The sequence below is a fragment of the Tyto alba genome, unplaced genomic scaffold (assembly GCF_018691265.1).
Source record: "Tyto alba isolate M040663 unplaced genomic scaffold, T.alba_DEE_v4.0 Super-Scaffold_46, whole genome shotgun sequence".
In the NCBI taxonomy this organism is placed as follows: domain Eukaryota; kingdom Metazoa; phylum Chordata; class Aves; order Strigiformes; family Tytonidae; genus Tyto; species Tyto alba.
In genome coordinates, this window is record NW_024881322.1 from 4358326 (window position 1) to 4381926 (window position 23601).

At 42.6% G+C, this 23601-nt stretch overlaps 1 protein-coding gene across 2 annotated transcripts; it reads right to left on the reverse strand.

Annotated features, from left to right (window-relative positions):
- On the reverse strand, positions 1-23247 carry ENTPD3 (ectonucleoside triphosphate diphosphohydrolase 3). Of its 2 annotated transcripts, none has more exons than XM_042806533.1 (11): positions 23000-23247; positions 22323-22373; positions 19289-19409; positions 13429-13546; positions 9725-9875; positions 8793-8952; positions 5501-5731; positions 4785-5057; positions 4578-4688; positions 3952-4089; positions 1-841 (listed from the first exon to the last, which is right to left on the reverse strand). In XM_042806533.1, exons 3-11 carry the CDS (start codon positions 19406-19408, stop codon positions 608-610), a joined length of 1536 nt encoding a protein of 511 aa, XP_042662467.1. In that variant the 5' UTR covers position 19409; positions 22323-22373; positions 23000-23247; the 3' UTR covers positions 1-607. The 2 variants fall into 2 exon arrangements, with proteins under 2 accessions (XP_042662467.1, XP_042662468.1); XM_042806534.1 differs by lacking the exon at positions 23000-23247 and adding an exon at positions 22610-22677.
- Positions 23248-23601: the final 354 nt, after the last annotated feature.

Sequence of the window (23601 nt, forward strand, 5' to 3'; positions counted from 1 at the left end):
TGGCTTCTGGCAGTTTATTACACCTTTATGTGGTGGGGATCAATCAGTTTGGAACAGCAATAAAAACAATTCTATCCCAGCTGTTCCTTTCAGTTCCTGGCATTACCCAGTGCTTGTTCCAGTTTCAGAAATTAGGTTATTTGCAGGCTTTTAGTGTCAGCACTGCACACAAGAACAGCTACCATCTTCCCAACTCCCACAACTCCTATTGACTTGTTTAATTTTATCTTAGACAACTGTCACCATGATCAAATCCATCACCACTTGAGTTTACCAGTTAGTGCAGAGTTAATGCACAAAAAGAAAATAATACATACCTGGCAGGAAAAGGCTATTAATCCCTTATTGAGCAAAGTGACACATCTGCCCATGTTTGCTCTGCTGCACACTGGTTTTACAGAAAAAACTGGTTTTACAGAAACAATTACCAAAATATTTCAAAAGCACTCCAGTTCACCATATCAAAGATTCCTTTGTGTCTCTTCTCTTTTTATGCTTCTGGTCCTGACGTCTTTTTGCCTGTCTTTATTTCACCTTCCATTTTTCAAAAATGAAGCCCTACTTAATAGCACTATAAAATTTTTGATTTGTCTTCAGTAAAGTTCATTCATTCTGGAATAAATACATGTTCAACACGACTGATGTTCTTCTGATTACGTGATATAATACACAAGTAAACAAGGAAGAGAAGACACAACAATGCCGTAGCTGTGAGGAAGATGAGGAGCCCAGCAAACAAAGAAGGTTTCAGAGGTAATTGGATCAGCTTGCCTTCTGCTGGAATCATGTTCGTGAGGCTTAACATGTAACCGAGTGACCATGCTATACTGCTGTTCCCGACCTGAAATAAAGACAGAAGAATCCTATTCCCATGGACTTCTCAGTCAAAGAAAAATGTTCCAAAAGTTCAACTACTGATGCTGACAACTGCCTTTTAAGTTAGCAAGGAGAAAACTTCCATGTAGTATACAAAGAAGATACAGAATCATTTTAAATTACCCTTTTTTTGTAGTTCCAGAAGATGCTAATAAAATTGGTCACTAAATTGGGCTAAAGAAGTGAGAAACAGATATTAGATAGATGGGTAGGGATGTGTGGTATATATGCAGACAGCCAGTTAGTGGATTTCTGTGCAAGAAACACACTTTAAAAAAAAAAAAAAAAAAAAAAAAAATCAGCACTAGTGTGCTAATTCCTAGAATTAACCTCTTATTTTAGCCAAATTCTAGAATGTTGTTCAGTTCAAGCAAACAAAAAACCCCACAAAGAGTCCCACCAACACGGACAAAGAGGAGGCCAGGGTAAAGCCCACAAAGCAGGAACTCTGTTCATCATCTTTTGTTCCATGGTTGTTTTTTTGCCTGCAAATGAACCAGCACTAGGCTCTTCCATTTAAAAACAGTGGGAAACTACTTAGGAATAGGTGAAACAAAAGCACAGGGGGTACATTTGTATCTGCTCCATGGTCCTCATGCTTTGCTGTCTTTCCCCACTTCTAACATGAGCAACAGAATTTGTCAATTTTCCACTGTCTTCGTCATCAAATCTTCATCCTGCCACTTGACAAGCACAAGATCAAAGGATGAAGATAGTGTCTCTTGTCCTCCTCCCACATGCCCAGACTCCAATAGTGGTTCGCCTATTTATATAATACACATAAGTACCTGTCACTATCTCCTACAAATCAAACCACAACTTTAAAAAACAATTTCAAAATCTATTATTGAACAGCATGAAAAAATAAGGGGCAGGGATGCATTTCAAGAGAAATCGGTAGAACTCATTAAAACAAGGGCTAGCCTAGAAGACCAGCTAAAAGCTATGTATTTGTTTTACACTATAGCATAAGTTGCTTTCTCTTCCAAAGGGCCTGAGCCATCTTCAAATCAGTCCAGGTAGTTCTAGGACAGGCAAAGCTGAAGCTGTGCTCTTCTACAACCAAACAGCTCTCCCAAACTCATCTGGCTTTCCATCTTTATTACAGGTCATCCCACTCTGTAAGCACAGAGATGAGTTTGCCTGAAAGGCTGCCCATAAGTAATTTGCTTAAATTAGCAAATTTAGGAAAAGTTAGCGAAGTTAGGAAACCAAAGCTCTTTGGTTATTCTTGTATAAAAAGCATCATGATGAGAAGTTGAAGGATGAACTTTAATAAATGATTTAATGTCTTTAATGAACAGTTTTAAGCAGTCAGCTACTGGTTGTAGGAGACCATAAGAGCCTATAAATACTTGGTCCTTTTTGTAGTTGTGTATAACCTAGTATCTTTTGTTTAACTGATAAAGCTACAACAGGAACTGGAATGCAACAGGTGAGCAAAGAGGCAAGATGGATCAAGGTGGTTTTTCATTGCTGAGAGAAGGGAAAAACTCTCATTTTGAGGTTTAGAACTTTTGCAAATCATCTAACTCTAAATCCTGCCCACTTCTTAGCATTGGCTTAAGGTTCTTTTTGTTGGTTCTGTTCACTAATTGAAAGGAAATATACTCCTAGCATAGGCAAAAAGAACACCTTCCACTCTTGGAGAAACTGTGCTGTTATCTCTGGGGCAGCTTAGCCAATCAATTAACATTAGATCTTATTATTTTAGTAGGGGCAGATCTGACTAAGAGAATGTGGTTTTTCCTTCTGGCATTTCATGATTACCCTAGTGGAAAATCTAGGTAACAAAGGTGTTCATTTCAAATAAGCCTTTTGTTTGTTTGGGGTTTTTTGTCAGTATTTTTATAGTCTTGGATAAATACAGAAAAAAGTTTCTGTGTTTGGCTGCTCCCATCTGCTAGGGACAATACAAGATACACTTAAATACTGAGACAAATCCATCCCCTGCCAGGCCCAGATTAACATCCCAAAGCAAGCTCTGCTGACTTCTCGGTAGAAGAGCTAAACTGTGGACAGTCGTCCAGAACTGCTAATGGTTGGTCACCAGAGGACAAAATAAGGCAAGAAAATCCTGCTTGATTCCTTAGTGCACCAGTAATAGATACGGCTGTTCAGTAAACATTGCTTACGATTTCTGATTCACAGCTTGCCAGCATACCCTGCATTTAAGAATACTCCATGAAGACCTACAACCTATTCTTTTGTTGGCTTTGCATGCACGTGCTGAAGCATTTCCAAACTGTAGAGATTTTAAGAGACAGTTTGGGACAAGGTTTTAGAATAACGCTCTGTACAGTAGCAGAGAGGGAAGGATGGAGTCACAGAGCACTGCAGGGACCACACTTTTTGATGTAACAGCCAAACTTAGATAATTGCCATGCCTTCTGATTTGGAAGCAAAGATTTCTTAGCAGTAGCTTTAGAAAGGATATATGCAAGTTTGTTCCAAGTATTCTGCCTTTTAGGAGAAAAACTAAGGTCAAGGAAGAGAGAAATGCAGCTATTGCACAAACATTGTAAGCCCTCTCTGCCAACTGAAAGCCAGTACCCCATCAGTATATATTCTTATTGCAGAGAACCAGATTATGGCACAGGTGGATATGCCAGCAGAGGATGAAAACTGCCCTAGTTGCTTCATCACCACCCACTGACTACAAACCAGTTCTGCTGGTTCCCCCAAGGTTCTGGCAGTGGACAGAAAAGTGGGAGTTCTGTCCACCTCAGCAGAGTTACCTCAAACTGACCTTGACCAGCAGGGTGTTTCAGGCAGGTCACTGCCTCGAGCAAGCCACTGCTTCAACAATCTGGGGCAAGGTTTAAAACACCATTATTTGATCCTTTCTTAAAGCCCTTTTAAACAATCTAGGAAGCACCTCCAAGTAATGCTGCAACCCCTGGACTGAAATTGCTACTGAGGCTTGAAAAGTGGCTGTGTCTTATACCAAACATTTGACAGTCATTTACAAAAGCTGTTTACAACCATTATATTTTTGTAGGCTGCTGCATCTTCTGTCTCCTTCAAAACTTCTTTGGATTAAAGTATCAGTAAGAGGAAATAATTATTACTCACCTCCTTTTGAAAATGTATCTGTGGCCACGCTTCTGCATCGAAGTTGTAACCATGTACAAGCAAGTAATAAATGAAACTGGCTGAAAAACAGTACGATCTAGCATATATTTCTTCAAATTTAGGCAGCATAAACTGGAGCTGAAAGCAAAAGGTTTTTTAAAAACATGTAAATTAGAAAGAACAAATTATTTTGTTGTTTATAACTAGAGAATACTTTGGATTCTAATTAGAATTTATCAGCATTTTTTCAGAGAAACCAAGTAAAGTTGTGGACAACTAGATATGGAGATTTAGAAAAAGAAAGACCCTGACAGTGATAGAGCTTTTGTGGTAAAAAATGAATATAAACATAAAACTGCACATAAAAGATGGAGGATGTTATGGTTCCTAAATTTTCCGTGTCATCTTTACAGCATGGTTAAACTGTGAAATGAAATTCTGAAACCTAACATGCTAGAAATACTAGATGGTTTGACGCACAGTGGGAAAGCAAATGTTGAGGCTGATACAGACCTTCTGAAAAGTTCTGAATACTTGCCCGGTCCATATTTTTTTGTATCTCCTTTTTACAGATACAAAACAAAAAAATTAAAAATTAAAAAAAAACAAACAAACAACCCACTCACCTGTGCCCAGCTCTGTGAACAGAAAAACCACATACTTGAATTGAAGTCAGCTAGGGAAAAGTGCTCAGATAAATTCAAAGCATTAATTGTATAGTAGAATCCTGAGAAAGCCTATAGAAAAGGAGTAGATGACAAGCCTGTTACTTTCAGAACTACAGAAATCAAAACAAGCAAGCTCAAAAAGAAATGCTGTGTTTGCAAACCTACCACAAAATTCCCTTTAACTTTTGGCTGATATATTCCATTAAACGGACAGTCTTCTCTGTCTCTGCAAGCAGTGAAGTTAAACAATAAAGAAACCATCTCCTGGCACAGACCTGGGTCTCCTGTTCCATGGAAGTTCACAAGCTGGTTTGGGTAGTAATTTGCTGGTCTCAGAGACTGTGTACAAAGGCTGCCAGAGAAGTACTTCATAGTTAATGCAGTACTGTAATTCTGAGGGTAGCATGGATTATCCACATTGGAACTCGTGTTTGATTTCTGGAAAAAAACAAACAAACAAAAAACCCCAAACAATAAAGGCTACTCAAAACAAGATAGATCTAATTTGACATTAACTATGGGAGTCTTTTTAAACCACATATGCATGTATTTTTGTCCTCTGTCACGTCTGATCAGTACAACATTGCTGATCACTGTAATACATAGAAACTACTTTCTCAAAAAATTATTGGCAAGATCAGCAAAACACTTACAGGACTAGTTGGGCCTTTCTGACAAATGGTACAAAACTCTCACCAATTTTTAACAAATATGAAGCTCTCTGTATGAATCCTCAGTGCATTTGTCCACAACTAAGCATGACAGAGCTCTTATTAGGGTCTCCAAACTCCACCAAAGGGAAGTGAACACAAACCTAAGAACCTGCTCAGACAGTTATTGAACACCTGCAAGAGCAACATAACAAAGGGTCTTAAACAGACCTGGAGCAGCAACGCTAAAAGCCTTTTCTCAGCTTCATCTCTCCCATAGCACTGGAAGCTGTGAGTGTAGACGTTGTAGTTGTAACCATACAACTTGACTTGCAAGGTGCTATTGAAGTTTTCCTGAGAGTCCTCTGACATAAATGAAATTTGAGTGGAAGCTCCTCCAAGATCCAGTGCACCCATAGTTTCTCTTCTGTAAGGATGGACCCATGTCCTCCAAAGGTTTCTCTACGTGTAAAAATAAAACCAAGGCTAATTAGAAATATCATCTGCTGGTTCTCCCTTCAAGCTTTTCTACTCTTTACTTAACTTTTTAAGATTTCCCTCCCTCTTTGTCCCGCACCCTTTCCAAAAAATCTTAGCTCTGAGGAAAACATGCAGATGTTTTTTACATAAGAGGGATGTACTTTCACAGAGTGAAATGATCTTGAAAGATGAAAAATGGAATGCAGCATAGCTTTCAGCTCAGAGGACAGCACAATGACTAAAGCCTAGGACTAGCCAGATCAGTATCTGTACTAGAATGCAGGGAATTGAAGTCCAGATACTTGTGAGATCTTGAACAAATCTGCATGGAAATAGTATGAAGATTTGCTTGTTTCAAGGCAAAAGTCATTATTAAAGGAATAGAATATTATGAGATCACACAGAAAAACAGTGAAAATAGAGTGAAAAACACAGAAAAGTCAGATGAAAGCTCCATCAGAGTTAAAAGAACAAGGACCCCTAATTTGCACCTTTCCTTCACTGAAACTCCAGTGGCAATAAATCTGATCCATTCAGCTGGCATTTCTCCCTATTACCCAAAACATCCCCCAAATTCTGTATTTGATATACAGTGCAGAATACAGATTTTGAACGATTATCTATCTCATTTTTTACTGTAGTAGTATTTACTGAGTATGGTGATATGAATGTATACACAAGAAGGGAAGAAAAACTTCATGGGCTAGCAAATACACTCACAAGAAAATTCTACAGTGAAAGATTCCCAATAACAGCCCCTAACAGAATTTGACTCTTAGCTCATTGTCACAAAAATGGTGAAAATTTCTCTCTTCTACTACTGATATTCCACACATATGTCTTCACACAACTCTCTATACTAAACTGGCTTCACAGCATCTTGCAGTCCCTTCAGTAATCCTTATGAATCTGCCATATGGAACTTGATATTTGGATTACTAAAATTCCCTTATGTGCTGGGTTTGTGCGTGGTGGGTTTTTGGTAGTGGGGGTGGGGGCTACAGAGGGGGTTCCTTTGAGAAGCTTCTTGAAGCTCCCCCCCGGCTCCAAGTCAGACCCACCTCTGACCAGGGCCGAGCCAGTTAGTGACAGTGGCCATGCCTCTGTGATAACACATTTAGGAAGGGGAACCTGAGAGTAGAAGTAGTTGTGAAGGAGACACCTATGCAGGCACAGAAGTCAGCTGAAGAAATAGCAGGGGGAGAAGTGTGTGCCAGAGCAGGGACTGCCCTGCAGCCTGTGGTGAGAGGGCAGGCTGTCCCCCTTGCAGCCCATGGACGTCCACGGTGGAGCAGATGCCCACCTGCAGCCTGTGGAGGACCCCACACCAGAGCAGGTGACTGCACCCAAAGAAGATTGGGACCCTGAGAGAAGCCTGTGCTGGAAGGATTATGCTGCATGGGAGGGACTCACATTGGAGCAGTTCATGAAGAGCTGCAGCCTGTGGGAAGAACCCACGCTGGAGCAGTTCGTGAAGAGCTACAGCCCTGTGGGAAGGACTCACATCAGATAAATTCGCAGAAGACTGTCTCCTGTGAGAGGGACCCCATGCTGAAGCAGGGGAAGAGTGAGAGGAGTCCTCCCCCTGAGGAGCAAGGAGAGGCAGAAGCAATGGGTGATGAACTGACCACAACACCCATCCCCTGTGCCACTGGGAGGGAGGAGGTAGAAAAATTGGAACCAAAGCTGAGCCCAGGAATAAGGGAGGGGTGGGAAGAAGGTGTTTTTAAGGTGTGCTTGTATTTATCACTATCCTACTCCATTTGATTGGTAAATTAAGTGGTGGTAGTGGTGTTCAAATTAAACTGATGTTCTTTTTATTACCCAATCAGGTCTGTCTTTTGCCTGTGACCATAACTGGTGAGTCATCCCTCCCTGTCCTTGTCTCTATCCCTGAGCCTTTTGTTGCCTTTTCTCCAGAGAGGGAATGAGTGAGCAAGCAGCTGTGTGGTGCTGAGTTACTCTCTGGGCTTAAATCACCACAACATGGCTGAAATGTAATTGTTGCATGAAATGTACACAATGAGAAACTCTTCCAGAACACGTAATTCCAACTGTTTTTCTTAACTTTGCAAGAGTCAGAAACACATTCACTGTGAACTATTGCTCAGATCACCAACCACTAATTCCTGCTTATTAACTGCCATGATCTAACAGGAACTAGTCAACCAGGACAGCTCACAATAGTCAGAGGCTTGCTCAAAGCTCACAATAGTCAGAGGCTTGCTGAAGTTTCTTTCAATGTAGCAAGACTACCTGGAAGAACTGCAGTTAATGCTAAGGGCAGCACATGGCTGCTGTGAATGTAGGTGAGCAGTTGCTGATCATCTTGATACAGCTCTTACTGGGAATGAAATTATACTGAATACCTCTCTATATAAAGGGATCTTACAACACATTTGGCTCCCTCTCTTCTATGAGGCTCCTGCCTGACTCTATTCTGAGTTCAAGGACAGGATAAGTATCTTTATATTGGTATCACTTTGCCTGCACAAGACAGTTGGTATCACAGCCCACTGCTCAAAGCTTGCAGCTTTTCAGCAGTATCAGAATGAGCTGTATACGAGTGATTTCTGGCTCAGCTGAGGGACATTTGGCCAACTTAACCACCTTCACTGCTTCAAGCAGTCTTGTCTGCTTACGACAAGTGAGCCAACACTGCCAATCAATTTGGAGACCCCTAAACTGTGCAGATCCATCACCAGAAGAGCTGCAGGGACAGCAACCACCTGAGGAAGTCACAGAAACACAGACCAATGCATTTAAGAACAGTGCAACTTCTCTTTCTAGGTAAGGCATCCAATGTCATTTAAGGAAGAGTCCTGGTTTGTGGGTCAACAATTTTACCTTTGCCATATCACATTCCTGTAACATCATATTCTTTGTTTGCTTTGTTCTATTACTGCCACAAAAAGACCCTGTTTATATGTTTCAGTGCAAAATGGAGGTTAAACTATGATGTTTTCAACAGGCACGCCCTCTCAAACTTCTCCTTTCTAAGAGAGAAACAGTGAAAAGAAAAGCATGCAGTTTTTTCACACACCTCTAAGAAATTGCCCATTAAATAGTTGGCTGTTATCCATCCATACACCCCTTCCTCTGGCCCAGTTATGATTTGCGCACCCCTAAATTCAAAAGGTTGTGCTCTGAAGTAGTTTTGAATGCTTGCAAGGACTTCATTGGCTGCCGTCTCATTTTGCAACCTAAGCAATTCACAAAACATGAGACACTGAGCATCTGGAAAGGCAATTTCATGTTTATTGTTCACTAGCTAGCAATTCAAGAAAACTCCTGCAATCATCTAATAAAAAAAATACATTGTTTCCCTAGAATGGAAGTTTATGATATGGAACAGCCAAGTATCCATCTTCATTTCAGCAAGCAACTTCCCCACTGTGTACAAACTTCACTCTATCATACAAGTTAATAAGTGGGTTTTTTCTTACATACACTTTTTTCTTTAGTGAGTTGAATGCTTATATGACAAGTGCTGGTTAAAACAGTCCTGGAGCCTTTCTTCTCTCTCTGTTTAGCTACAGAACAAACATAAAAAGCCAGTCTGTGTCAGGGCTAAAGCCACAGGCAGTCCCCAAAAGTCACATTACACAATATCCACACTCAGAAAACTCTACAGTTTTAACTAGCTTTAATCTGCCTTTGCTGCCCACTGATATGTATAAACAGTATTTGTTTACATAACACTGAAATTTAAGACAGCTACAGAAGAGAAGATTAAACTCTTGCCTTCTCCAGAATAAAGCAAGCACTTTTTTTTTCAATGTTAGAACAGAGGATTTTTATACAGCCCCGCTTTCCCTATCAAAAAAGTTAATTAATTAAATGGGCTAGGCTCCATTTCCTTTTGAGATGGCCATTTTCCAATGGATAAAAATGCATCCAGTACATTTTTCACATTCTGTTGTCACAGACTGCTATGCTAGTATGCATACAGAAAAGTTAAAGCTTCTGCTGTACCTCAGTAGCCTCATGCCAGCTGTAGCCCCCAGATAAACAGAAGTGTTTTTATGCAGATGAACTGGTATTCTCTCCTTGACTTTATTCAGACAATCATCAAAGGGTTTGGCAAGAGCTCCAGGGTTACTCTCATAGCTGGATATACCAGGGCCTTAAAAGAGAACAAGTAGATTGATTTAATTCTGCTTTGCCAACTGCAAATTAGCTCAATTAGCAAACAGGTGTTCAGAGAAAGAGATTTCCCCCTTCCCTCCTGTAATTGCAAACAAGGATAGGATGGCTGAAAACTACAAGTGCTTAAGGAGTAAACAATGTAGGGACTGTCTCAGCTGTGTGAGACAGAGAAGATATTTGCAAACTGCTCACCTGTACTTCTGTGTGTGTACATATACACCTATCGTACCATACCTAGACTGAGACATACAGTATAACCATATAACAACACCATGACAGCAGTGCTATATTCTTGAGGACAATTGGTTTACTCATGGCAGATGCTGTACAAAATAGCATTTCTAATGGATGTAAAATTTCTCTGATCTGCTAAAGTATAGAAAAACCCTCCTTCCACAACCTAAGATAAAGATTTCCTACTCTGTTTTTGCCACAGCTGTAGTGAACACCATGGCACCTCCACAGCTCACTGCTCGCAACTGAAAATAAAATAAAGAAGCTTCTGCAAGGAATTGTTGGTGCAATTTCAAGACGCATGCAAATGGCTCGTGAAGTCACAGAGGTCCAAGTCTAGGCTGGTGGATGAACTACTAAGTATTTCACAGCTTTCCAAATTTCCAAAGCCGTCAAATAACAGGAATGAGAGTTCCACCATGATGCATAAGGCATAACTACTGGAACAATTAACATTAAAAGTCTTTCTTCACTTGCTCAGCATTCCAAGGACCAGCAGGACCTCAACTTGGGTGTGAATAAAAACATTCCTTACTAAAACTCCCTAGCTGAGGAAGTTGCACAGAGAGAAATACAGGCACTCCCGTGAAGCCATTGCCCCACAGAGAGCAACTCTGCCAGAACTCCATCTAGTTCTCCTGTAACGGCCATCTCTCTCACAGCTTGATCCCAGGCTAAGCAAAAGGTGGCTCTCATCGAGTTAAAATGAGAAATCATTTATGTTCAGCCACATTGCGTTGATAAAAACAGAAGAAACAGACTCCACACTCCACCACTCCCTTTTCCACAGTATGAACTTAAACACTACCGTGTCATCATTAGATGTTCCCAGCCATGGTTTGGAATAAGACTTTCTAGAAGTCTTAAATCTAGCACAGGCAGGTCTGAAGCTGGAAGGAAGACTGTTACCAGAGGAAAACAGCAGCAACTGCTGTTGCCTCACACTCCCTTGGTGGCAGCAACCTCCATCTCCCAGTGGTCAGACAGGGCAGGTCACAAGGCAGTGACCATTTTGTTCTGGACAACTTCCTGCTGCGTGGCTGCTCAGAGCCTGACCAGGACAGATTAACTGCACTGTATAGAAAGGGTTTTGATTTGGGGCTGGCTCCTACACACAGGGGCAGAGGTACCTAATAAAAGGCAGAAAGGAAATCATGAAACCACCACAGAACTTCCAGAGTAGTTGATCATTTGACTTTCAAGTTCAGTGGGCATGTGAAGGTCTGCCTCAGTATGCCCAGAACCATCCCCCAATTTAAGTGCTTAAGGCTACAGTTAGAGGGTCACTAAAGAAACACTGACAGATGTGTTCACCACTGTCCCCCACAGCTTAGCTGGGGACATCTCCCATGAGCCCTCTGTCTCCCCCAGTGCAGAGCCACCCAAGACTGGAGCAGGGAACCCTGCTGATTTTGTAGACTGGAGGATGAGGAGTACTTTGCTTGCCTGTGGTTAAGGCTTCTCTGGACCTGTACAGGTCACAGCAATTTGGACTTTTCCATTTTGCAATTTTTTGTATTCCCTGGACATAAACCAAAATCTAAACCAATTAAAACAGAAGCACAAAGTACTCCTCTGTCATTTTTTTCAAGAAGAATAATGCAGTTTCTCTGTGCATTTTTCTCACACCAGAATTCCTAAAGGCAACATTCCTAATGAGTCAAGACATGAGCTGGCAGAGTGTACCCCCCACCTCTGCAGGCTGGCTGTCATTCCTGCAGTCTGTAAGGACACACTATCAGGCACATGACAGTGCATTACTTCTGCACACATTACACTTGCTTTCCTTACTTCTTGTAAAATTGCTAAGAATGTCCACACGTATATTTAGCACTGAAGATAGAAATGTTGGTGCTGTTAAGAAGCCATTACCTTCTACTCATCTCCTAGTTACTCCTGGGCCTCTATGGCTACATCTCCAGCGTCTATTTCCAGACACAGAGGGATGCAGGATTTTGCATGATCATGGCCGAGAGAGCAGGAAAGGGAAAAATTCTCTTTGAACACCACAGTTATTATCAGAGATCAACAAAATCTGCACAGAGACTTCCTGAGTTGCACCACCTTCTCCTCTTGCCCAACTTGAAAACCAGACCAGTACACTAAACAAAGCAGAACTGCTGAAGGCAGTATCTTATAGGATAATCTCAAGGTCATTTAACTCAGAGTAGCAGAATTTAAGAAGTTTGGCCTCCTGCAAAAATCCCTTATGGACTAGCTAGTTTAATAATGTGAATTTCTCTCCCCTGCCTGGCCACCTGTTTTCATGAAATTTATGGAATTTGGTTATCTTTGAAAGCTTCATCAAATGTCACTGAAGTTTACTAAGAGATTCAGAAGCTGTTATGAAGGAATCCACAACAAGCCATTCGAACACGTATTTAGCCATACCAGAGTATGAGCAAAAGTTAGTCTAGTCTGTGTCCTCTCTCTGAGAGTAATCGATGCAAAACCTCAGTCAAAAGACATGGCAGGCAGCCAGTGGTATTTGTCGTGGGACACCTTCTAGCAGTTCACAACTACAAGTCTTCTTGAGCCAAAGGCCAGACCTGCGTATCTGATCCAACTATGATATCCTGCCAGAAACAGTTCTGCAATTTAGCTGTTTTACTTGACAATTTTATTAGATGCTTCCTAGTTCTGTAGTATGGAGAAGCTCTTCCTGTTCACCTTCTGCATGTTTTTAATAATTTCCCCTCGGTTGCTTTTTTCCCAGTAAATACAGAACAATTCCAGATGAACCGCATAAGCCTTGTTTCTCTAGGAAACCTGGCTAAAACAGCGGAGAGGTTTTTTTTAAACACCACTAAGATTTCTGGAAAATAAAAACTATTTGTCAAACTCCTATAGCATAGCTGACACTCATTTTTGCCTCCATCAGAATCAATGGCTAACATCTAACAAGGGCTAGATCCCCATTCTTCTCAAAGACTTTTTATTCCAAGTTATTTAAAAATATATTTTATGTTTTTCTTTTTAAATAAATTATTTCAGGGCACAAGGACTAAACATGTACAGGGCCTGATGCTCTGTAGATTGAATTCTGCCTGCACCAATCATGCACTTCAATGGAGTAAATCAAGTTTAGCTACAATTTCCTCTCTCTGTTGCAGATTAGAGCACCTTGCTGTATCAGCAGGAGAAGGACTGATGCTGACAGATACAGACATAGTCTTAACAGTTCTTGCTCCCCAGAGCTTAAAAGGGAACGCAGCAGAAAAAAAAAACAGTATAAGCTTCCAGATAACCTCTTCTTGGAGGCTAGAGAGAAATAAGCAACTTCCATTTGAGCTCACCTTTCACATTGCACTTGAAGGTTTGGCTTACTACTCCCGTGTCATTTTCTTTTTCTGCTGGCCATTCATAGACATAGACTGTCGTTCGAGAGGATCCAGCATCGAGGACTATTCCATACTGGGAAGAAAAAAAGTAATACACTAGGATCAAGAAACAAACAGTAACAGCTTAAAGGCCCATATGCAGCTGTACTTCTTTTCACTATCAAACATTTTAGAAAATGGTGGCACAGTATATTTACAAGAGAGATTAATTGTAGTCTTAAGCGCTTAGGCATGAATCCAACCGCCAAGCACAGAATGAATTTGGCTGAAAAACAAAGAACATACTACGTATCTTCAGTAATTAATTCCATGGGGATGAAGAATGCTCATCTCCATTCAGCATCAAGTTCAAAATCCACACTGATACACAGATAACACTGTGTTAGGACCTGATTTTGCAGCAAACTCATTTCCCATTATCCCAGCTACACTCCCTGGACACTGAAGGGTTTGATACCTAAGCACAGGCTTTAGATTCAAGGATGCACAAGGGATTCATAAAACTACGAGCAAAGAGGTAAAGTACATAAGAGTGCACAGTGAAAATGATCTAACAAGTCAGGTTCTTTTCTAATTCCCCTGTAAACCTCTCCCTTTAAGTGGTTTAGGCAGTCCACCTGAGAGTTTGCCACTGAAAACAGGCTGTGCCAGTGTGAGACAGCAAAGAGGTAAAGAGAATCAATATTACCCTATGTTTATTTATGAAATAAATGAGAAATATTTAAGTGACTTGCCCCAGGTCAACTGGACTCTGTGGGATTAAAGCACAGGTTTCTCCATCCAGTTCCACTGCTCACCAGACCAGTCTTTCCCCCTTTCCCATCTTTTATGGTAGCAGAAAACTGTAGCAACTGGGAAGGCAAACTGCATAAAGGGAAGAAAACTGCAATTCTGCTTATTCTCTTTATGACCCACAAAAGTACATTTAGCTGCCCCCTCACCTTCCAAAGTAATCTAATTGGCAGGAATCACACAGCGTAGGGTTCATTTGTCTGTCAACCTTTTTTCTTTTAAAAAAGGCAGATGCCCAGGAGCCTGACAATACTGAAAAAATTAGAGCCTCCATCTGGCTGCAAGCAGTAAGAGCCCCTGCAGCAGCCAGATAAATTTCATCCCACTGCCTCCCTGTGGAGCCTCAAGTCTGACCAAGAAAGATCACTGCTTCAGGTGGTAAACCATTCAGCTTCCACACCTCATTAGTTCCCAGCTTCCACTGTAATCCTACAAACCCCTGGCCCCCAAAGAACTACCAGTCTAGTCTGTTTCCTAGAGGACTATTAGGTACCAAGAATTTCATTTATATTTATTCAGACGATATTTACCCTGATCAACTAAAAAGGTGAAAGGCTCCACAGATACTATCAAACCACTATGCCATCAGGTTCTATTCAAGTAACTCCTTTAGCAAAGATACTGTGAGTGTATTCCCCCTCCTTGAAAGAGAGATGAGCACTCTGGAGACACATAATACAGTAACGGTCAATCTGCTCAAGGGCTATTAATTGAATCTAGTCCCAGTCAGCTCAAAGTGCCAACCATAAGCTTTTAACTTAGCTACTTTTAGAGCTAACTATCATGCCCAAGTAGAGCTGGAAGATAATGGGAGGATTTTTACCTCAGCTAACTGCGGGGTTTTTTGACCCACTTCCATCCTCCCCTGCATTTCCCAGCCTCCTTCCTGAAAGTAATACGATTTCCATCCCAAAGAGTAGTGGTACATTTGTCTGAACCAATGTGTGACTGACAATTTTATTTTCTTCCTCCTCCTATGTTTCCTATACAGCCTCTGGTTTCCTTTAAGAGAGATGCTCATTTTTGAGAAGGACTCTTGGGCCCATTTCAGGGTGACTCTTGAAGCTCCTCGGAACTTGTGCGAGTTTACTCTGTGTGAACTGGCCCATGCAGCCTCATGAAGTGGCGATCAGATGGAAGTATGCCAGATGTCAGGACTAAGATTATTCTTTAATTAAAAAAACAGAAATGACAGAGGATGTGGCATTTTAAGAGGGTGACAGAATTCTACATATGCCTTATCTCAGCCTGCTGCCTAAGACAAACTGGTTGAGTTAAAATTCTCCAGTGACATTACATTTCTGTCCAAGTTGCAAGTCAGATCACCTCTGCCTGCCCTTTATAAGGACCAGCAATGCCCTCCTGCTTTGAAATGCACTGTGTGGGACTGAGAGCACAGGCAAACTCTTATCCTGGGCTAGCAGCTATTAAAGAACAGAGCAATTTTTCTCCCTCCTTTTCCCTCTACTTCAGCTTCATCACTGAGGATTTCCAACATCTCTACTCAAATACCAGTGGACAGAGATAAAGGCCTGGTGATTCCCTAATACCCCAGAAGTGCAGCATCGAATCAATGGACTAGATTTGTCACAAGACAGGGAGACAACATTAACCCAGAAAAGTTTCAGAATTCCAGTTTCTAATTCAGAGGGAGGGAGGGAGGGAGGGAGGGAGGGACGGAGGGAGGGAGGGAGGAAGGGAGGAAGGCAGGAAGGGAGGAAGGCAGGAAGGAAGGCAGGAAGGCAGGAAGGAAGGCAGGAAGGAAGGCAGGCAGGAAGGAAGGCAGGCAGGCAGGAAGGAAGGCAGGAAGGAAGGCAGGAAGGCAGGAAGGAAGGCAGGAAGGAAGGCAGGAAGGAAGGCAGGAAGGAAGGCAGGAAGGAAGGCAGGAAGGCAGGAAGGCAGGAAGGCAGGAAGGCAGGAAGGCAGGAAGGCAGGAAGGCAGGAAGGAAGGAAGGAAGGAAGGAAGGAAGGAAGGAAGGAAGGAAGGAAGGAAGGAAGGAAGGAAGGAAGGAAGGAAGGAAGGAAGGAAGGAAGGAAGGAAGGAAGGAAGGAAGGAAGGAAGGAAGGAAGGAAGGAAGGAAGGAAGGAAGGAAGGAAGGAAGGAAGGAAGGAAGGAAGGAAAAAAGTGACTTCAAGGAAAATGCCTAGTTTTGAGTTTCCTTTGCCCAGTGTACCACCAACACAGAGGTGACCATGCTGCCTACAGCATGAAGTAAATGTACCACTTTGCTTCTTGGGTCTGACAGAGTACTATGACTGCTGTACACACTTAGTAGAAACAAAATAGAAAGCAAGGTAACAATAAACCAGACTTTGTGTCTCTAAGAGTGCACTCATACATTTTTTTTGGCTGCAACTGGACTGACTAAAGAGACAATTACCCCCTCACCTATCAACTGCTTGTGCTTCCCTCGCAAGAAGGTACCTCTTGCTCACACAGCTCCCTGTGTTAGTGACAACCACCTATTCTGTTTCAGAGGCAGTTTCATGCTGTTCACTCAGCAAATCTACTGGTGGTCCAAACGGATAAGGGATATTCATAGGAATGGCTTTGAAAGTACATCCCAAAGAGTAGTAATCCCAACAGGGAAAGAACAAACTCCAGAATTAATCACCTTTTCAGCCTGAATACCATTCCCACTGGAGGAAGTACAGATGCACAAACCCTCAAAGCAGGCACAGTTATGACAGCTCACCTGCCTTCCAATCACTGTGGAAAACTGTCACAAGAAGTTACCGAGCTAAACCAGTTACAGGGAAGGTGGAGGCCACAAACGTGGATCCACAATAGAAGTGCACTTCAGCTACATAGGTCTGAACTACTTTTAATCAAGTATAACATCCACAGACAAGGCAAAACACTTTCTAGGAGCCAAAAGAGACATGCAAAAGTTAGGTGTACAGAAAACTGTAGCACCTGGAGAGGCAAATGAAAGAAACACAATAATGAAGGAAGGTTTTTTTCTCTTTAGAGCTCACAAAACATCAGCAGACAAACAGAATTTTTTTTTGACTGGTTCAAAGGCTCATTACATTTAGAGCTAGCATCATCTACAATTCTGGACTTCTTCACAAAGTATGTCACTAAGGATCTCTGTGCTGTCTTCATCACTCTCCTGACTTCATGCTGTGTGCCAATGAGTCATGAGTTCTTTCAGTGCCTCAGCATCATGCACAAGGGCAGGTCCTTCCTTCACAAATTATTGGCTGAGTCTTCAGATAACCCAACAACCAAAGAACCAAAATATTAATTTTGCAACACTTTAAAACATCAGTGGTGTAGCAGATAATTTATTGCCTGCGCCACAGAGGAATGAACCTGGACACTCTCAACGTGCATCCTGGGAAAGAGCTATTATGCCACAGATCACACAAACTCTGGTTATCCTTCAGTAGCTGTTTTGGTTTCATGGACAAGAGCCAGAAGAAGATGGCCATTTACACAGTGTAAGTCTGTTTTTATCCTGTTACTGCCATATTTAATTTTAATCAACCGCTAACTTCAGGACACTGCCATTTCCGGGCTCCATCCTATCAACTAAGTACTGGAGGGTTTCACACGGGCATACCAAGGTCCTCCCTCTCCTCCTGAAGAATCACTTCTTATGGAGGTTAATCATTCACCGAAGCCTACTCGGCGTCTCAGGAATCAAACACAAGATCCTCCATATCAACTGGGATTTTCTGCATTGGCAGGCTTACAGCCCAAAAAGAAATCCAAGGCCAAGCACCTACCAGAGGAACCGCCAGTCTTCCTCCAGAACCATCCATGAAGCTGCTGTGATTCCAGGAGCAGACCTCCCCACCTTAACCAGCTCCAGACAGTCAAGGCCAGTCCAATGCTTGCTCAAAGCGTAAGGCAGACAATTCTATTATTCTGAATGTGAAGCTGAATTAATGACAAACACAAGTGATGTGTAGGCTCTCTCTTAGTGGCTTCAGCCTACATATCAGTCCAGTCTTGCCTTGAGTGAAAATTGGCAGGATGTAAGGCTGCTGCAAGCAGAGATTTGAGGCACAAAGGCAAGTAAACTTGAGGCACTGTGTCCCCATGCAAGATCCCAGTGCACACACTGTGTCACACCATACAAACATAAAACTCTTGTCAGAATACAGTTTTACCCCGTTGTCTGACTCATACACCACCAAATGATTCCGACAAAGTTAAAGGTGTCTATAATCCCTTCAAATGTAATGAGACATTAGCGCGTTGCTATCAGTATGTGAACTATCCAGTTAAATACATATGCAGAGGGAAGGGTAGAAAGGACTTCAAAGAAGGCTCTGACATGGTTTATATACCCTTGTAGTTATCATGGGAACTCAGAAGGCCAGACTGCACAGCTTCTCTAGAAGGCTAATTTCTACAGCTTTGTCCTCAGCTGTGTAGATCTCTTATTGAAGAACCTGCACATACTCCATGAACACAAGGCAAAGCCTGAATTCCAGAGTATTCCAGCTTGTCTTTTCCAGTTTGCTCTGCCCTTCCTCATGAAGGGTTTGCTCATGCCCTTCCTCCTACTTTGCTTCTGTTAATATCCAGCAAGTTCCAACATGTGGTAAATCATAAAGTGCACATTTACAACCCAAATTCTTTTGATACACAGGAGCAGTTTGCGAAGATTTCAGCATAAACTTCCTAGCTGTGCTTGGAGGCAGAATTTAAACTTGTTATTTCCCGCTGCAAAATTATTTTAAAATTACTTCTGATCTCTGGCAAAAATAAAAAAAGCAGTGATGTATTCTCCTTGTTTGGCCTTTCAGTCTTGGAGAAGACATTGTGTGACAGGCATCACAGACAGGCAATCAAGGAATGCTTTTCCTGCTTTGCCACCGACTCTATGATCTTGACCAATTCTCTTTTTCTTTCAGCTTCAGTTCTTCCATGATGAAGATGTGATTAAACATTAACTTATGGCTGTAAACTCATTTGATTCACCCCATAAAAATTAGTTTAGAAAGGAACATTATTAAATATCCATTCAAAACACTGTTCTCCTTCCTTAGGTATTCTTAGACTTACCTTAAGCCCTGGGGAGAGGATCTGTTGCTGATTTATCTGAATCACTGCAATAGCAATTACAAGAACTATGCTTAGAAGAAGGAACACTTGGGCAACAACACTTGGGGTTGTGGAGAGCATCCTGAAACAACAAAAAGGGAAACACTTAAGGAATGTGAAAGGATTCACCGATTCTGTCTTAAGGCCTGAAGCCCTGAATATCAGTTGAAACTCCTCATAAAATCTCATTGCGTCAACTAGATTACGCTACATGAAAATTCTGTGTTCTTCTCAAGAACTGTCTGATGTTTTGCTACCACCAACTTTTTATTGTCTAGAAGGGGTGTGTCTGTATTGTCATGGTAATGATGCCCAATTTCACCCTCAGGTGCAGTCGGCTCATTTCCCACAGTGCCTACATGTAGATGCACGCTCACCATCTCCCATTGCCTCAAGAAATGAGAGCAACGGGCAGGCCAGGGCTAGTGCACTCAACCATCCCACGTCCACCTACAGCACAGACACAACCACAGCCATGAGTTCAGCTGGGTTTTTGTGTCACAGAGATGCAAGGCTGGTTCTATAGTATACAGGCTGCTTCAGCAGGAAACAAAGGAGCTTTTAAGAACATTGAAGTAGGCATCTTTCTTCTAACTGCTGATGCGTTTATGAAGTATGTCTGTTTGCATATTAATGCAGCCCCTATTATCACTCTGCACTACACATAAAATATAAAATACTCAGTATAACTCACAGATCTTGCAATGAAAAGTTCCTAAATCTAAGTAAATCTAACATGTTGATACAGCAGACAAACCCAAAGGTGACATGAAACACATACTTGACGATAAGGCTGTTTATATGTTCATATCCTCTAGAAAGGATTTCTAGAATTCAAATGTGTTTTAGGTTTTCTGTAATTTCTGTTCATCCTTTATTTTTGCATGGCCCTGGCCAGACAGCCCTTCACCCCAAAAGGCCTCTCAGTACATCTGAGTACTGACAATCAAAAATTCTTATACTCCACAGGGTTTGAGGAGGAAAGAGGTGGCTGGTGGGAGATGGGGAGCTTAAGAAATAAGTGTCAGAGGAACACAAACAGGAGAACTTTCTTGCCTTTCTTATTTTCAGAAACCAGTTATTTTGGCATAGAAATATCAAGCTAGCCTGGTCTTCTCCTTAGCTCCAAGCAGAGCCAAAGGGCTGAGGGAGAAGGCAGAACAAATGCTTCTTCACACAGTTTCCATATTCTAAACCCCATCGGTTCTTCAGCCCGTGTACCCATGGTCCAATATCTATGTTCACATTCAACAGAGAAGCAAGTTATTTGTTTTGTTCTGGGACTAGCTTCACTCCGAGCTTTGCCCAATGCTGCTGCTTTCCTTCTTTGTCTTCTGATTTTTGTTGTGAAATCTAATTCAGATTGGCTTTTGGAAACTTCATTTCAGCCTGACACATCTCACTACCAGAATGTCATTTTTTACACTCACTAACCCATCTTTCTAAATCCATATGGGCTCCTTGTTTATGGGCTCCTGCTAATCTACTCCTCCAATACTCTTTTTTCTTGGCTTGGTAATAGCTTTATTATCTTAATGATCAGCCAGTTTTAAGAGAAAATTACCAGCTACATTGATGATTTTTTTACTGTTGTCTGTTGCTTTACTATCCTAAGGCATTTACACATCATGTACACAATGCATAAATGATAGAATGAAATCTTATTTTTACTATTAGAAAATAAGTTAACACCTAGGATGAGTTCTTACTGTAACTTGCAGATAATGTCAGGGCGTACTAATTAGAAGCATTTATACAGATCAATTATTTTTTTTAAGAGAGACAGCAGATTTTAATTCTACATTTATGAATAACCATATGGATAAAATACTTGTCTTTAGGGGAGAAAAAAAATCTTTATCTTTCAACTGTACACAGCATTACCTATAACTGTAAAATGACCGAAAGAAACCTGCTTACAACCTGATATATATCAGTCACTCTTGGATCAAGGCACTGATGTTCAGTGCTGGAAAAAATAAGCCATTATTAAAGAAAAAAACACTTGGGGCCAACGACTCTCTGAAAAACTAAAGCGTTACTGCAGAGCAAAGCAATAACCACTATTATACTATTAACACTTAAGAACACTGATGATGACTGCTGAAATATTTTCTGCTGCATCCGTTTGTAAAGTAGAAATTGAAATCTTGGCTTGTGGAATTTCTCGTGTTTCCCTGGTACTAGGATTTGTCTCCATCAGAGATTATTTCTCTTTTCAAAAATCTTTTTTGACAGGGAGCATATTAGGTAAGAGAGCATCTCTCAAGACACTCCTCATACAATCTTGATCCACTGGCAATAAGGACAATTTCATCAGAGAATAATCTGTAAATCCTGATGTAAGCAACAGCCTCTGTGTCAGAAAGACACCTTACACTCCACACCTGCACGAAGCCATCACGCAGTTGACATCTTCACTACCTGAACTGTGCAACATGCTACAAGATTTCACATAACTGGATCAGAAGCACAGGGCTGTATTTACTGTTAGTGACACTCATCTAAGTCTGACACACATGCCAGGCAATAGTCATACTTGCCCATTCACTGAAATCTGTTGAGACACCAGAGAGGAATTCATTCACTCCACTGTTTAAACAGAGTTGTAACGGAAGTAAGTCTTGCTAACACTGCACACTTGTTGGCAAAAAGCCCAGTAAAAGATTTTAACGAACTATCAAAAATTAGTTGCATTCCATTATTAAAACAACATCATCCTGAAGCAAGAGACAGCATTAAATACGTATTTTCCACATCCAATTAAGTACACTGGGTCACACGGGAGCATTTTGGAAAGATCACCTTCCACACCTTATTTCAAGCAAAAGGAATTCCTATCTGCAAAGGCAAATGGACTAAACTTCGTGCCACCAACATTTTGAGTTTAACTAGGTTAAATACACAAATGTACGAATGACAGTGCATCTTATACGTCAAAATTCCTTTTCCCAAGTTTATTGAACCATCAAACCCACTTATTTTAGGTACTGACCTGTTTGTTCATAGGGTGGGCAGGCAAGCACCATAAATACCTTTCTTCACACTACAACCGGAGAGATACAAACACATTTATTTCAGAAGTGGTCTGCTGGTGAATGTTTTTTCAAATGCGGAAAAAAACACAAAACAAAACAAAAACCCAGCACCCCCTGCATTTTAAAACCCGCAATGAAAACCTGCGAGGAGGTTTCACAGGCCTTCCTTCGGAGAAATGAAGTAAAAACGAGCACGTGGACCCGAAATTAGCGGGCTGAACCTCAGCGCCTTCCCTCAGCTCACCGTCGTGCCGGGTGATGAAAGCATCGCCCAGCGACCGCTGATTTGCGAGAAAGCACGAAGGTTTTCCCCTCAAAAAACCGGCGGAGAGAGCCGGCGAGCGACGCCCGCCCCCTCAGCGCCGCGGGGCGGGAAGCGGCCCCTCAGCCCCCGCTCCCGCCCCGGGCCCCCGCCCGCCTCCCCCCCGCGCCCCGCCGGCCCAGCCCGCCGCTCTGGGCCGCGGCCTCGGCCCCGGAGGAGAGGGGCGAACCCTCGGAGCGGGGAGGCGGCGGCTGCCAGCGCCTCCTCTCGCCCCGCAGCGGGGGTTTACACAGAATCGCTCGGTGGTTGCTCACCCTCCGCTCCCCTATTCCCAAATATTAAAAAAAAAAAAATAAAATAAATACAACCAACCAACTTGCAGGTAGAAAATCCGGGTGAATTCATTCAAGCGGAGGAAGGAGATCTGCGGCCGTTACCGCCGCCGGGGCCGCGGAGGCGGTGCGGGGCGGCTGTGCCGCCGGCGGCGGGCAGCGGGGCCCGGGGTGCAGCGCCCTCCGGTCAGCCCGGCCGGTGCGGGACAGCCTCCAGCGGGGGGGGGGGGGGGACTCCCACACACCCCCCGACCATCCGCCTTCCCAAACCTGCCGCAACGCGGCCCCCTCTCCCGCCTCTCCCGCCTCTCCCGCCGCCCATCAGCGGCTCTCCTCCTCCCGGAAACGCGGAGCCGGCTCTGCCCGCCGCTGGTGCAGCTGCCCCTCGGTCACGTCCCCCGGTTCCCTCCCAGAGCGAAGGCAGGAAGGGGGTTTTGCCCGGAGGTGCCGCTGCGGCTGAGGGAATGGCGCATCCCTGCCTCTCCGGAACAAGCGCTTTCTCAGGAGGGCTTTTCCCAGCCCTCGGAAATTAGTAGCCCGTCCCCGGTCTCAGGGCTGCCTTTTCCAATCCAGTTCAAGCGTCCTGGCACCACACGCGCTGCGGTCTTGCCGGGGTTCTTGCCGAAGCCGGACTGCTAAGTG

Bases quoted from the DNA above. Each gene is read 5' to 3' on its own strand.
- ENTPD3 (XM_042806533.1), bottom strand. From the start codon at position 19,408: ATGCTCTCCACAACCCCAAGTGTTGTTGCCCAAGTGTTCCTTCTTCTA. The intron at 8,953-9,724 runs GTACAGCAGAAG...TGAATTGCTTAG, and splicing joins GCTGGCATGAGGCTACTGAG to GTTGCAAAATGAGACGGCAG. The intron at 5,732-8,792 runs GTGTGTGAAAAA...TTTTACACGTAG, and splicing joins TAATGGGCAATTTCTTAGAG to AGAAACCTTTGGAGGACATG.